General features: G+C 44.7%; 1 protein-coding gene across 2 annotated transcripts in view; it reads right to left on the bottom strand.

Annotated features, from left to right (window-relative positions):
- The window catches only part of LRMDA (leucine rich melanocyte differentiation associated), a 1,057,234-nt gene that overhangs the window by 841,785 nt on the left and 198,831 nt on the right, over positions 1-16,618 (bottom strand). Inside the window, exon 1 of one of the 2 annotated variants that reach the window (XM_044239884.1) lies at positions 13,879-13,995. The exons of the other annotated variant lie outside the window; for it this stretch is intronic. Within the exon in view, the coding sequence (XP_044095819.1) occupies positions 13,879-13,895 (17 nt within the window). The 5' untranslated portion in view covers positions 13,896-13,995. Of the gene's footprint in view, positions 1-13,878; positions 13,996-16,618 lie in introns of those variants that run through there. 2 annotated transcript variants of the gene reach the window in all.

Here is a 16,618-nt window from a genome sequence, read left to right as displayed (position 1 = left end):
GAATGTCCTCACCAGAGACAAGACAGAATTTTCACTTCATAAATCAACAACAAACTCTGAAAAGGCAGCCAGTTGAAAAGACAAGCTACCCTGATGAAATATTTTCTTAATTCACCTCATCCAGGGTAATTGATTTTTTTTTTTTTACTTCACGAACAAGTAATTTTTAATGTAAATAATAAAGTCAGTTAACCGTGTACTCTTATTGCATGTGGAATGACAAAGTTTTTATCTGAATTAATTAGGTGATTTTTCACTAATACAGATTTGTTGCTTTTACTTAAGACTTTGTTTTTAATCAAATCCCTTCTTGCCCTGACCCTCTCACCCTGCTCTTAGCTGAAATGGAAAGCAACGAGAAAGTTAGTTAAAATGTGTTTCCCTGTGTGCTCCTTTCCAAATGATTACAATGGCAAAACCCTTAGCATCAGTACAGAACCTACCCAACCTCCCTCTGAGCATGTAGTATGCAAATCCCAGGCCCTATTTAGAATATGTTTTGGGGTATCTGGGTGGCTCAGTTGGTTAATCATCTGTCTTCAGCTCAGGTCAAGGTCCCAGGGTTGTGGGATCAAGCTCCACATCAGGCTTCCTGCTCAGCGGGGAGTCTGCTTCTCCCATCACCCCCCACCCAGCCACCCCAACCCTGCTCATGCTATATCTCTTTCTCTCAAATAAATAAATATAATCCTTTAAAAATGTGTTTCACATTTATTTCATCCCTGTATCATCACTGTTGGGTGCATCAACCAAAATTCTAACATGCACATTATTGCCATACAACTTTGCACATCACAGTTCCTGCTTTTAAGAATAAAATTAAAGACAGTGGGTAGAAACTCAAGCTGTTTTGCCAGAGAGGGCAAATTCTTCCCCTTTAAGAGAAGAGTATCCAAACTGGCAAAAAGAGGAGACCCCCAGTTTACATTCCCCCCCATATCTTATCTCTAGGCTTCCCATCCTAATCAGGAGGCAGAAAGAACAGAGCTGATGGGGGGCAGGAGACAAAATTACTTCCACATCCTGTAATTTGTCTAGTATATTGGAACTGAGCGGAGCAGGCTCATGAAATACACACCACAATCGTTTTTTGTTGTTGTTGTTTTTTGGGTTTTTTCTTTATCATTATTACTTTATTTTGGAGCACTTTTTTTTTTCTGGAGCAAAATGTTTTCAGCCATTTTAAGTGATTTTTTTTTTTTACAAAGTTCAATGAGAAAAGCAAAAAGTCCCCATTTCACCCTCCATGTGAAAGGCCAATCTTTATATCATGTATATCATTTGCCCAGAAAAGGGTACCACGTGTGTGCATGTCTGTGTCACTTCTGTGAAAATTGTTTCCATGTACCAAAATCTTACTGGTCTAGCCAAAGGGGTAATAAAACACAAATATGTGTCTTCCTCCTGGAGGTTACGTGGATCAGCAGCATCTGTGTGTCCCATGGGACCCTGTTAGCGAGGCGCGGTCTTGGGTCGCAGCCGGACCTCCTGCATGAGGAATCTACACTTTATCAGGGTCCCCAAAAGATGCACATGCACTGCATAATGTGAGAAGCACTGATCTAGTAAAAACAAAAACAAAAAAACAAAACAAGAAAAAAACAAAAAAAAACTCCCACTCAAGGTACACAGCATCTTCTCTCCGAAGTTCACCCCGCTTCTGCTCAGATCCTTCCAGAGTCTAGGGGTGCAGGACTGTAAAACCCTAGCGGAGGCCTTAGTGGTTTTCGGCAGAGTCAAGCAGTCATTCCTCAAACCAGGCAGCAAGGGAGGACAGGCAGGGAGAAGCGCCGAGAGGGGTGGGGGCAGGAGCGGCCCCCCCAGCCCATGCGTCTCAACACAGCAGAGTCATTAATTAAGATGCGGCCGGCTGCTGGCGTAGCAGTCACTCTGGCGTTCCCTGTCTGCTTGGGACTGGCGTGAGGTGTGAGAATCTGGGTAGCCTTCTCCATGGCTCTGCCCCGCTGGCGTTGATTGTGTATGATTAATGATTTAAAGGAATAAAAAGAGAAAGGTCAACTTCTGAGTTCAAGACAGAGCAGCTACATAGGGAGTAATTAAGATACTTGTGTAAGCATGATTAATAAGCACAAACTGGCACTCTGGGCAGTAAACAAGACACAAGCAGATGGTTAGCATGGAAAAGGTTTTTTTTTTTCCCCCCTTTCCTAAAAGCAATTTTTCAGCAGCTTGAAACTTGGCTTGTGAATTCTTTTCCTCCCCCCACCAAGTCTCAAAAAACTCATTATCTCCACATCCTTTAAAAAAAAAAAAAAGTGGTGAACCCCTTTCAAGGCTCACTCATTCTCTCTTTCAAAAAAGATACCTTATTATTTTATTTTATTTTTACAGATAACTAGAGTTTGCTTGTAAAATGGATGCAACTCATCTTTGTTTCTCGCAGCCTTTTATGTCAGGCGTCCCATGCATTGCCAAGTCTGACAAGGTGGTTCAATGCAGAGTCTTTTAACTCCCACCCACCACTTCTCCCCCCCCATCCTGTGATGGGCAGAACAGAGGCATCAATGGTGGCATTTCTGGAGAGTGCTGGCAGGCAGGTGTCAGAGCCGTCCGGCAGGCGCCCCTCACGAACACTAATCAGCCCTGGTGTTCTTTTACAATCCATATCTAATTCGCAAGTTTCATTCTTTCTGAAAAACAATTACTAGGTTTTGAAGTTCATTGTGCATTTACTCAACTGTCTCTTCACATTAACGTAAAGTGGGAACAAGAGAAAATAGAGTCAGCAGGGAAGGGACATCAAAAGATGTTAAGAGTGGATGAAGGCTTTATTTTAAGAGTAATATAATTACAGATGTGTGCAATATTTTACAATAAATGAAACACAAAAGGTGTATCCCTGTACTTTCAAGATTGTGTGTGTGTGTGTGTGTGTGTGTGTGTGTGTGGAGGCAAAGAGAGACCACGAGACATAGAAGAGAGACACTCAGATGTACACTTTCCTGTGGGGATGGGAAGAGAATAAGAGAGACAGGTCATTTAGGACTTCAGAAAGCAAAGAATTTCCCAGGATCAGAAGAGTAAGGTATGCACCCCAACTAGCAAAGAGGAAAACAAAATAATAATTTATCAATGACAGAGCAGGTAGACTTCGTGAGGGAAGGAAAGGAAAGGACAGAGAGAAAAAGAAATAGAGAAAGAAGTGGGGAAGTAAGGAAGGGCAAAGAGAGAACAAAGAGAAACGGAAAGTGGGCTCTTAAGCCAAACTGGAAAGGGAATCGGCATACTTGACGAAGAAAGCACCAGCGACCTGGAGGCCTCCCAAATTGCAGTTCTTAAACTTCCTAAAGACCACGAGGAGTTCCTAGCCTCTGGACCACTGTCACCCATTGTGAGGATGACTGGTCCTTGACAGACCCAGAAATCTACTTTGTACAACAAGCTGCCACGCATCTCCCCAGGACGGCCTTGGTGCAGAGACCAGGTCTGAGCTCCCCACACCCCAGCCAGTGCCAGTGGCCAACTATGTTCTCTTCTGCCTCACCACAAAAACAAAAACAAAAGCCTCGAAACACACACAAACACACAGACACACACACATACACCCCACCCCAAGCTTCCCCCAATAAAAAATTATATTATCACCACGATGCTTGGCCTCATGCCTCAAGCCTTTTATTTTCTGTTTTATACCAAACACCTTGGTAATTCTTATATCAGCACTTTCTGAAGGTGTTAAAAAAAAAAATAACCGAAAATGTTTGGAATACTCTCATTACTCCAAGTAGAATGGGGTGCTTTTCTGTAGAAAGGTTCAGTCCCTTCAAGATGCTAATGTGCTCTGTGATTTGTCCAGAGGAGCATAAAGCACCTCATTTCCCAAACTGACATGACTTTAAAAGCTGCCCCTCTCCCCAAGACCTGGGTTCCATGGCATACTCTTTGAGAAACACAGATTTCCATTTAAAAAACTCTTTGCTGTTTGAGAGTAGTAACTAATTTACCCTCAGTCTTTTCTTTCTCTAGCCTGAACATACCAACTGTCCAAGATTTTCCCTTCAGAGATCTATTTTCTACCCCTTGAATCATTTTTCCACCGGCCTGCCCCACCTCCCATTTTTTTCCACATTCCCTTTGAACTCTGAGAAGCAGCTCCAGAGCTCCAACAAGGATCTCATTCATGCAGCATGGAGTGAAAAAGGCTGAGCACATCCCATTCCCTTTAATGCAGCTCCAGATTATACTGGAGTCTTGCCTGGTCACCCCACTTTATCTGCGAGTGCAAACTGAGGGCTCTCTCCAGATAACTCACATCCATAATTCTATTTGTTCCAAAGCTATTTAGAAGTTTCTGGAATAGGTACAAAAAAATCTCAACACTGTGGAGGCGGAGAGAAGGGGAAGAAAGGAAATGCTCACATTTGGCAGGGTCCACACTCCCAGCTCACATACACCCCTCTCAGGATGTACTGTTTAGAAAAAGGCGTATAAAACTACAGCACTGTATAGACATCAGTGTTCTCCACAGCCCAAGAAAAGGAAAGTAAGGGGGAAAAAATGTATGTTTTTTTCTTCATTAGGATCCATCCTTAATCTAAGATGCATCACCTTTCACCTAACTTGCTTAAAGAGGCTCCCAAGTCAGTTTCCCTAATTCCCAGCTCTTACCCTAGAACTAAATTTGAATGCATGTCAAACACTACTTCCACTATGCCCCTCCTCTACTCAAGCACACATTTCACCTTCCCTACAATCCTAAGACATAGGTATGGTTATTTTCCCCGTTATATGAATGAGAAAACTGAAAGAGGTCAACTCCCCCAAGATCACACAGCTAGAAAGTGGGGGAGCCAGGATTTGAACCCTGGACCCTCTGGTTCCAGGACCATCCTGGCTGCCATGGCTCTCTATTCCCTAGCCCCACCCAGCTATTCAAGAGTAGCTTCCCACTGTCCCAGCACACTGGTACCCACCATGCTTCCTCCAACCTCCCCAACTTCCATTCTCTTCTCTATTGTCCCAGGATTTGTTCATGTGTCACAATGTCTAAGATCTTGCTGGCTATTCTTTTTTTCAAGATTTATCTATTTGAGAGAGAGTATGTGTGCGCATAAGCATGTGCAAGTTTGGGGCAGGGGCAGATGAAGGAGAAAACCAAGAAGAGTCCCTATTGAGTGTGGAGCCTGATGCCGGGCTCCATCTCACCACCCTGAGATCACGACCTGAGTCAAAATCAAGAGTCAGAGCCTCAACCAACTGAGCCACCCAGGTGGCCCCCTTTCTAACCATTCTAAGCACCACTGTCCTTTCCTGTGAATTCTCTTAACATGTGGCCTATTGCACACAGCTTCAGGCTAAAGGAGTTTATGGCTCATATTTTTCACCAATGTTTTTAATGTTAACAGTTGCTTTATCTCCTCAACTAGATCAGAAACTCCTTAAGGTTTCAAAGTAACTGCTCATAGGCTGAATAAATAAACGGGCATCTTTCTACTACTACCCAACGTGGCCCTTATTGGGCAGAATATTTTTCTTGCTGCCCAATATGTCTCTGGCACCAAAGCTGCCTCCAAAATTTTCTCCCATCCTCCTTTTCCTTTCAAGCCTAAGCCTCCATTTTATTGTCTCCTGGGCTGGCCCACAAATTGAAATAGAATATGATGCTTAATTTTACATCAACCAGTTAAGCTGCTTTAAACACTTCAATATTCCCCAAATGTAGTTAAATATATGAACTTGCACTTAGAGTTGTCAACAACGCATTGACAATTTGTTTTATAGTTGCATGTTAATCTACAATCTGTTTAATGCAATCCAATACATTATTCGGGATAGTGATATATAAATTTAAGTCTTAGAGCATGAAATATCATTTAGGATTAAGGCTCTAATCTCTTAACAGAGGAGATGTTCGCTCACAAAGGCAAGCAGCAAAGAAGAGCCCCTGCATATAAAAGGCATCATCATTGCTTCCTGCACCAAGGAAACCAGCTACAGCAAATGCCCCTCGCGGAGGGCAGGGGAAAAAGGAGACAAAAGTAACCTTCCTTCCTGCCCCAAAGCAAAAACTCTCTCACTAAATCAGCCTCCCAAAATGTTTAAAAATTCTGACCCAGGACACTGCTGTTGACTACTTCTTCTTCCTCCCCAACGTCCTCAGGTAAGAGAACGGTAGCAATGGCAGTGGGGACTCACTCATGTAACACAACCAGAGGAAGTAGGTACTCTTACTACTCCCACAGTGTCAATGAAGAAACCGAGGCAGAGCCAGGAAGGGACCCTGTTGAGCCGGGCAGTCTGGCGGCAGAGTCTAGTTTCTTCACACACTCTCTTCCCCGCTGATCACCCCATACAAGACATTCGTCGTCAGGCTAACTTCCAAACCAAAGTCTGGAGACCACTACAAGTTCCTCATGATAAAATAATTGTTCAGTAAACACTGCGAGCCATTAAAGAAAACAAAAACTAAAAATATAAGATATTCGCTGTCCTTAAGAAGTTCACAGCAGAAGAAATGAGGCCAAGACTCAAGAAGAGATCCGCAGGAGGTCATTAAGATGCCAAAAGAGGGATCAGTGGAGAGGACCCAGGAGAAGCGCTGTTAACTCTGGGGAGACTAGGATGGAAACAGACTAAGAGATGAGGGCAGGCGAAGGGGCCCCAGCTCCTCCTTTGATGGGGGACCAAGCACCCCCATTAAAGACCTATGGAAAGGGCTAGCCTAAGACTCAGCTACAAAATGTCACTTGTTGCCCACCGACAAACAAAGATGCTGCAGAGGACCTCCCTTTCAGGCGGGGGACCCAACCGCAGCCTGCGCCCTACACACAGCCCACGCAGACGTGTCCTCTGAAAGCATCTGTGGGTCACTCTGATGGGGTACATCTTTCCACAGAGCCCAGCTCCACTGTGATTAACTGCAACATAAGGACACCATCTCAGATATTCCCTGCCTGATCCACCTGAAAACCCAGAGACACACCCCACCCCAGCATGGCTGGAAGCCCTCAGGAACCTCAGACACATGGGCAGATGCTCTGCACGCAGTCAAACGAGCAGCAGGCTGACCTCGAAAGGTACCCGCCCAGTGAACCAGCAATCCCGCTGGGGTGGTCAGCCTCCAAGAACTGGCCCCTTCACAACCTTTATCAACTTCATGCTTCCCTGTTTGGAAGGGATATGTATTTCAGAAACGTCAAACTGCTTAGAAAAGTTTGGTGATAAAATGAATAGACTGTTTGCTCTCCATATTGAAATACCTGATTTCAGACTGTCAAAGTGCTTTCAGTTATAGTAGGAAATGTACAAAGTTAGCTTTGCTGGTTTTGACAACCATAAAACAAACAAACAAACAAACAAACAAAAACCATTTAGCAGTTACATGTACCGGTTGAAGTGCCCAGGTTTCAAAGTTAAAATTGGTGCTAGCCAACTTCTAATATTATTAATGTTTTTTAGGAGAGCAAAAACATGTAACTTTTCAGAGAGTTCTCATGGCCTCTCTGAGGAGAAGTTTCTGGAAATCTAGTCCGCTTGCCAGAAACATTTGTTACTTTCATGCAGTAATTCAAAAGAAGCCCAAGAAAACTAGAGCAAAGTTAATTTTACTGTTTCATTTCTAAAACAGGATAAGTGTCACATGACTAAAAATAGTGTCATTGTGACTTCAAATTCCTGAGCTGTAAGGATTTCCTTTCATTTCCCTCTCCTGTCTTCTCAAACACATACTTTTTCATTCTGGTTTTAATTGCTTCAAATATATGAAATTCCCACTATTTTTTCTGAAAGCTCTTATAAAGCCATTGTCAGATTACTCACTTTGTCAAACTTTCTCTTAAGCTGCCTTTCTCTTCTGAGACGCTGGTGTTCACATCTGAGGCCTGCACAAGGTCTGGCTTTACCTCCTGTGCTCAACTTATGTCAAGACAAGTAGTTACTAGCATGTCAGTAAATCTTTCAATGAAAGAATAAAGAGGAAGAAAGGAAGGGGAGGGAAGGGAAAGGGACAAAAGCCAAACAATGAAAGAGTCCAGGTATTACGGAAAATGCAGATGATTCAGAATGTACCAGTTACAGAGCCAAATGCTAAATCTGGTTGCCTCTGTTCGTCTGCCCGTTCGTCTTAAAGGTCCATGAGTAGAACTCTCTTAGCAAATTGTAGCATACTACCAAGTAAGAACTGTTGGTGGTTCCAGTTCAACTTCCATGAACTGACTAGAATGACTGGCATGACCTCAGGAACCGCCAGGACAACCCCAGAAAGATGTGTTATCTCCAGGGTAGAGTAAGACTCTAGATGTTGAAAATCTACCTACAGTCATAAAGCTAATAAGCAAAAGAGCCAAGAACTAAACCCTCCTGCCATCTCCTGCTAAAACAATCTGATCCTGATTTACAATTGCTGCATAGCTAAGAGAGTAATCTTTTCAACCCAAGACCTGCTTCCCAGCTTGGCCTTAGCTGTGTCCCTTAACCAAAGAAAGAGGACACGTTCAGACAATGCCTTATCCCAAAGGGCGGTCACTGACTGCTGGTGTGACTTGCAGTCTTAGAAAGCAGAGGTCCCTACGAAAACCACCCCCTGGGACTTCAATAAGCAAATCCTGGAGAACTACACGCTGCTTAGCAGACACAGAGGAGGCTGGGTCAGAGCACTGTGGACAAAAGGGTGTATTCAGTGGACACCAAAAATTCAGAACGGAATGCTAATGGCATTTTTCTTACAACACTGTTTACATTTTAAGCTTGATGTTCTGTGAAGCAGATGCCCAAACGTAGATATTGGGCTCGAGTTGCAAGGAGTACATTCTCACACAGAAGCATAAAACACTTGGATCTATGAACAAAAACTAAATAAAACTAGGCCTTAAAAGATTAACAATGAGTTTGTAGTAAGATGAAATTATGTCTAAACAGCCGGGGGTAAAGCATATGAGCCCATGCTGGTCTGAGTCTCTCCCAGTGTCAGCACACGTGAGCGGAACCCACGCACACTCTACGAGGGCGCCCGCAATACTGTTTTTATCATTTATCTTGTACACAACTGGGTTTTTACACTGTCACCTTCCAATTCTCCCATACTCTCCACTTTTTCTTCAGCGAAGGGGCAAATTTAATTAATTTTAATTTAGATTTAATTTAGATTCCTCTTCTGTAAGACCTGATGAGACCTTTAGCTAGGCAAGAGGGAGACGGCAACGACGAAATTCGACTTCTCCCTCAAGAGAGCAGACTCTCACCCATCACCCTCAAGTGACAATTAGCAGTTTCTGCCGCACATTATATGAGCAGAACTAATAAGGCAAAGGAATCGAGGGCAGGCTTTTCCCTTCACGATCCTGTCTGAAGCTTAAAAGAAAGTCTGAAAACTAATGAATTCTGAATTCATGTCAGCTCAGTAGAGAGCAACGTCTTTTATCTTCACCTGGAATAGAAATGAAAGAAGAAAAGCCCAACGGTTCATCCACTTCCCCTAAAACATGCTCTGCTTCAGTCCTATTCTTGGCTAAGAGAGTCTGGACTCCATTGAAGCTGGAACAGGTCTTAGAAATTGCATGACCCGTGACCCACCTTATTTTAAAAGGGAGCAAATCTGAGCTCAGAGAAGTGAAGCACTTTGCCCAGAGTCACAAAGCCAGTCTTCAGATCCAACATCCCTGGCCTTGAGACACCACCATGCTAGCAGAAGAGGTTTAACTCCAAATGTTAAGAATGGTTTACCTAATATCATATGATCTCCCTAATATGAGGGAGTGGTGATGCAACATGGGGGCTTAAGTGGGTAGGAGAAGAATCTATGAAACAAGATGGGATAGGGAGGGAGACAAACCATAAGTGACTCTTAATCTCACGAAACAAACTGTGGGTTGCTGGGGGGAGGGGGGTTGGGAGAAGGGGGGTAGGGTTATGGACATTGGGGAGGGTATGTGCTTTGGGGTAAATTGGAAGGGGAGATGAACCATGAGAGACTATGGACTCTGAAAAACAATCTGAGGGGTTTGAAGTGGTCGGGGGGTGGGAGGTTGGGGTACCAGGTGGTGGGTATTATAGAGGGAACAGCTTGCATGGAGCACTGGGTGTGGTGAAAAAATAATGAATACTGTTTTTCTGAAAATAAATAAATTGGAAAAAAAATTTATTTGAAATTCAAAAAAAAAAAAAAAAAAGAATGGTTTACCTAAATTTTTCCTCCAAGTGGTTCTGAAATTCCAAATCAATGTACGTAATGTGCGTAAACTCAAGAGAGGTATTAACGGACTCAGAGAGAAGCCATCAAAGGGGACCCCACCTCCAGACTATGCCTTCTGAACCAATATAAGGAACACACCTCTGCTCCTATGCGCAGATCCATGCCCCTACAATGCGTTCCTGTAAGACCCAGATTGAGCATCTCCCATGGATTCCCTAAAAGGAACGCACCAGAACAGTTTGCAAAAGAGCTGACTGCATATTCTCTGAGAAAGAAAGTCTTAGGCCTGAAGATTAAAACAAAGTATAAGCAGCTCAAAACCCAAGAGGAAAGGCTTAATGCTTCACAGAACTACTCACGGACAAGTTTAAAGAAGAAGCAGGTTATCAGACAAAATAGTTCTGCAGGGCACTGTGATGTAGTAAGGAAAACAGCCAGTTCCTAACTAAGTTTATCTGCTCTGACAGCTTCTGTCTTGGCCTGGCAGAGGTTGAGTGTCTATACAATGAACATAAAGATAACCTATGATGGCTACACATCCCCATCCATTCGCCAAAGGTCACTAAGGATTGAGCATTTTGCTTCAGTGCCTCCACTAATCCAAAGACGTGCCAATCTGCTTACTGTTACACAACATCAGGAGGTTCGGATTTTACTTACCGAGGGATGTCGGACTCGCTTTGTCAGAACTTGGTGACTATTAGCACAAGGCTGAGTGACCATGGCTGCAATGAATTTTTAAAAACTATTTGGTTTTAGGATGCCCGGGAAAGAGGATGTGACTAAACAAGATGGCGGGAACCACTGTGAGAACATAAAAGCTGAACAGTGGAGCATTGAGAAATTAAATTCATGGCCTGGAAAACAAGCCAAGATTAAAAAATGTCATGTTGATACAGTAGGTGCTCTTGAGAATGGGGGGGAAGATGTCAGAAACTGGATTGATTGCATTTTCATAGCAATGTTGTGTGATGGAGGTGGGGAAGGGTCAAGTGTGTCAACACCCTTTAGTGCTTTGGGGGCACATACCATAACTTTCATCAAAACCCTATGTGATGGAAAAAGTCCGCTGTCATACGGCTCAAATTTTTCAGTCACAGGGACCAACCAAAGACCCTTCCCACAGAAGGTAAAGTAAGATTTGCTGGGTCCTATGCCTTCACTTGGGGCCACCAGGAGGTGCTGTTAGCAGCAACGTGGTTCTCAACTCATGGACAACAGAGAAGAACAAAGGTTACTGTGATCCCCCCCCCAGTGCAGCTTTAAAATCTCCTTCTATCCGTGTCTAAACCAACATCCTTCCCACTCCTCACAGATCCTAACAGGAGCTCATATTTTTCCCTGAATGTCCAAAAAATAGGCATCCATGAAATGATCTTGCCGTGAGAGGCCCCAAGACTTCCTGCAGACAAACTTCTAAGTCATCCTACTAAGACTGAAATGGGAGAAAAATCGGAAGGGAAGAACCCACGGGCTCACAACTGTCCACCTGGTCTTTACAGATGAGCGCTAACCTCACTCATGATCCCTTAGTACAGATTTTCTACGGAGACTCGAGCTGGCAGGCAGATCTGTCCATGAGCCCAGGTTTAGGAGCTTGCTTGACCTTACAGGTATATGTCCTATCCTCCGCCATCGAGCAACATTTGAGTCAGTGGCACATAGAGCACAGAAAACTCCACTGTGAAAATATCCACCTGGAAAGGGAGGAGGAAGACCCGGGGCTTTCTAGGGATGAGGGATGATTATGTCTCAGAAAGAAAAAAATGGAGAAGATTAGGTAGAAAATAGCAAAGAGAACTTTCAGAACTGAGTGGCTACTTTTTTCTCCTTCACAACAGTGTAAAAAAGACACAAAGAAGCTGCCCTGTCCTGAGGGGAGAGAGCTGCCCTTTGATGCTGGGACAACCATCTATAATGCTGATGAGAGTTTTCTCTGACCCTGTCTGCCCACCATGGGGGCTCATACTCTGACCGAATTCTCACCTCTGGGGTGACCTTTGTTTAGTCATAGGACTGCAGGAAGAAGGTTCATCTGAGGGTCAGGAAGATGGTAGTCCTCACACCCACAGAAAACCTGAGTCTTTCAGTCAGGAGAGGATCCTCCTTCCCTTTCTTTTAAGGAGTTAAAAGACAAATCCAAATCTGTTTTCTCCTTTGCCTTCAGAAGTGCCAGTATCTTCCATGCTCTTAGGATGGGGGAGGTGGGGGGAAAAAGAGGCACTATGACCTGTTCCCAAAGTCACAGTCAAGATTAGAACGCAGGCCCCAACTCCTAATCCCAGAGGCTAAACTGTTCCACTCTGCTGTCTCCCAGTCTCACAATGAAAATGAGGGAAAGTAAGGGGGGGGGGCATAAAAAAACAGTTGGGTTAGATAGGACCAAAGCCTTCTTTCTAAAGAAACCAACTATCATTCTACAGTCCAGCTCACTAGAAGGTCTGCAGCTTTCAACAGCCCAGAACTTCTGTTCTTCATCTATAAAATGGCACCACGTCCAGCCCCCAGATGAGACACAGTGTCAGGGAGTAGCTAGCACCACCCGTAACACATGGTCAGCACTAAATGACTTAGTCACCTTCTCCTTTCCTAGAGCAAATACGTTCTCTCACACACACGCAAAAATGAAACCACCTTCTTTCGTGTCAGATTTGCTGTGAGACAATTGGCAGCTCCCTTTGATTTCAGGATTACTCTGGATATTTTGCACCGGGAGGCTCCAGAGTCGTCTTCGTTAGGCTTGATGGCCAGATCATGAGACTTGTCTTTCTGCTCACATCCCCAAGGAGACCAAGTAGACCCCAAATACACCCCAAGTAGACCCCAAGAGATCCACATGGTCCCATATTTACACATGTGCTGCAGAAAATCTCGATGCAGCTAATAAACTTCCTGTAAGAGCCCCTTGCCTAGTCTCTACTTGGACCAAATACAATGCAGACTGGACTCTTTTTCTTGAATTTTCTTTTCCTTGAATCTCAGGCAAATAACTGCTCCATGTACCAACTGAAGTTACAGGGAAATGCACAGTATCCCGGCAAGAGAAGATACAATAAAGCGGGAAGCATCAAGTTTCGGGGACTTGAAGAGAGCTCTGATTAAAACTCCAGCTCTGCCCCTTTCGGTAATGGAGGGGCAAGTTCACAAATGCTTGGCTTCATGTCCCTCATCCGTTGAGTAAGGAGAACACCTTCCTGATAGAACAGTTACATGAAAAACAAAGTATCACAGTCAACATCAGCAGCTTCCTTGCTATATTCCCAAACCATAGGAGCTGGGCCACCCAGAGGGAAGTTAAGCTCCCTTTCTAAGAAGTCTAACATTTGGATAAATGCCCTATCTTCAGACAAACAAAATCTCTGAGGCCATGACTTACCTTCAGTTTCCTGGCCCTCATAGCTTGGTGGGGGGAGAGATGAATGGCAGCAGAAAGGGGCAGGATTAGAGGGTCAGAGAAAGAGAAATAGGTCAAGAGAGACTTAGACTAGATATCTTGGTTCCCCTTCAAGTCTGATTCCCACTTGCTGTAAGGCCCAGCTACATCTTTGATCTTGGGTTCCACAAAATAATTCAGCATCTTTATAAATCTTCCACGTATGCTACGCGACTTTAAATTGGTTACTGGTTAAATGCAATCAAGAGTCTAGGCCAAGACAGAAATCCAGAACCCGAGCCTATACGGGCATCACAAAATATTCTTGTCTCCCCCCTCCTTCACCTCCTCTTACCTGCCTCCCTTATCCATCAAGTCAGCAAACACCAGTAGGATGGCTGTGAACCATCAGACTCAGTCAACCCTTCAAGACCACACCTCTGCTCCTCCTGACACTTCCCGGTCATTTCAGTCTCTTTTTCCGACAAGTCTTTCCCTCCCTCCCTCCCCTTCCCTCTCTCTGTCACTCACACTCACACACACACACACACATACACCACTTCTGTCTTGCCTAATTATGCAAAGAGCCAACAGCGACTTGCTGGCATTGGAAGCACGAATTGGCACATCCCTTGTACCCAGTCCCCAGCCTGTGTGAGCCCTCATAGTCTCCTACACAGAGCTGGAAACCACCCATAACTGCCTCCATCACAGCCAAAGACTTTAGCAACAATAGAGCATTTACGTCTTCAGGGTCTTAAAAAAAAAGAAAGGAAAAAAAAAAATGAACATGGCTGCCAGCGTTCCAGCTCCGAGTTGCACTTGGTGCAGCCAGCCTCGGGACACGTTTCTACAACTTGTTGCAGCTCGTGAAGTTGGGTGAGAAGAGGAGACAAGAGATGCCTTGGAAGAGCCTGGCAAGGAGGACTGGGGAGATTCTGGGGCAAAGAGGCATTGGGCAACGTCGTCTCCCTAATCCGTGTGATGACTGCCGGCCAAGTTTGCTCTCAGAGCTGTGAGAAGGACCAATTAATTTATCAATCTGCACTTCTTTCTGCCATAACATATTTCCCTCTTGCCAACAAAAAATGTGTCCATTATCAGGCAGGTCCCTGTCCTCCCAAGCAGCCCATGTGGCTGTATAATTACACTTCTTTCCTTGACAACTTGCATGATTGTTTTCCTAACAGTATATTACTTCGTTAGTACTTTCCAATATACGTTATTTTTAAACTGTCACTTTTGCCCAACTCATCCCAATTCACACTCGTCTGTTTATCATAACAATCATTAATAACTGTCAGTCCACGCCATCATTGTAACGAACTCACTCCCTCATTAGCATGTTCTAGCATTTGTTCCGTAGAGGGGGCTGATTATTTTTTACAACAGGCCAAGCCAATTACTTTAGTGAAATGGAATCACATTAATCAAAACTTAACAAGGTGGCAAATTTAAAGATATCAGATTGCAAAAGACAGCCTAACTAATATGTCAGTGTCAGGGGGAACGTGTAGGTACGCGGCAGCTGGACTAAATATATCTCTTCACAGAGGCCACATGAATTTTGACGTTTCATATGATCTGACAACTACCGAAGTGATATTATAGGAGGAGAGAGCCCGGTGCTGCACGGCTCACGATGACTTTTGCAGATTCTGGCAAGGGCAGTGGGAGCAGGGCGGGAGGCGGAAGAGGGGCGAGGAAAATGGTGGCCATGCCGATCCAGGCTGGCAGACGGCAGTGGATCTTGTCTCTCTGTGCCAAGGCATTTTCTCTTACATTTTAAATGATGATAGTCATCCATCACCATCTGACAACTGCATCAAAACCAGCTGCAAAACATGCAAAGCCCAGCAGTCTAAAATATGCTGACACAACCAAGAGAAAAACAGAGAGGGAAAAAAAAAAATACATATATATATTTATTTATATATTCCATAGGAAAGGGAAGCAGCGGCGGCGGGGGAGGAGAGGAAGAAGGAACGGGGGTGGGGTGACTGCCAAGCCTTTGGAAGGGAGGAAAGGAAACACCAGGGCAGCAAAAGAAGGGGAAGAAAAATGAAAGGGGGAGCCAAAGAAAAGAATGAAAAGGAAACAAAGAGGGAGACAAAGAAAAAGGGCAAGTGATGAATGAGGAAGCAGGGAGGCAGGGAAGAAAGAAGAGAGAATGAGCACAGCTCGCTGTCAGTATCTGTCTACTGGGGAGGAAGGCGATGTGGGGGCAGAGGCGCTCTTACAGGGAGCAGATTCTCCCCAGCAAGACTTCCCCAGCTCAGGCTCAGCCCGCGCCTTTCTTACCCCCCAACGCTGGCCCAGGGCAGCGCTCTTGGGCCTGACCCCACCCCCTCAGGCAAGCTCCGCTCTGGTCAGCCCGCCAGCACGTGGGCTCCTAAGCACACAGGGGATCAAGTGTAACTTTGGATGGCACACGTGGGCACCTCGACCACCAGGCTGCTCCCTGCTCCTGAGGTCTGCCCCCCCCACCCCAACCCACCCTCCTCTCTGGGCTCTTCCACCACCCAGAAGGGGGTTCCAGTCTCCACCCTGACATTTACTGGCTGGGTGACCTTGAGTGACTTGACCTCTGTAAGCTCCCATTTCCTCATCTATAACAACAGAGATGATACTATAGCTCAAGCTTTATCTTTTACAGTCAAATAAAGAGACACATAAAAAGCACCTAGAAAGATGTTTGATGCATGAGTAGGCCCCCTTGTTGAGAGTGGTCCTGGGGGGTAGAGACTGTATGTTTATCCATCCTTCCAGTCGGTACCAAGCAAGAGTGCCCTGAAATTCTGTGGACATGAACTGGAGTAGTGCCCTTCCTTGTAGTCCTCATTTATGGGGTTTACTCTCCTGCCATTTCTTTAATAAACTGGGAAACTGACTGGCCACATGCAGAAGGCAGACCATAGGTGACAAGGCCTTTTTGTGGGCCTTTCAAGGGTGAGCTAGATTGGAAGGACACCATGGTCCAGTGTTAAACATCTGGATGCTTCCTTGCCTAACCACCTTGCTGTTATTATATGTAATGAAGTCTATTTATTTACTTACTTATTCTGAGGAAGCCCAGAACCAGGGACACCAGGCTC

This window comes from Neovison vison, chromosome 2 (assembly GCF_020171115.1).
Source record: "Neovison vison isolate M4711 chromosome 2, ASM_NN_V1, whole genome shotgun sequence".
NCBI lineage: Eukaryota > Metazoa > Chordata > Mammalia > Carnivora > Mustelidae > Neogale > Neogale vison.
This window is presented reverse-complemented; position numbering and strand designations above follow the sequence as displayed.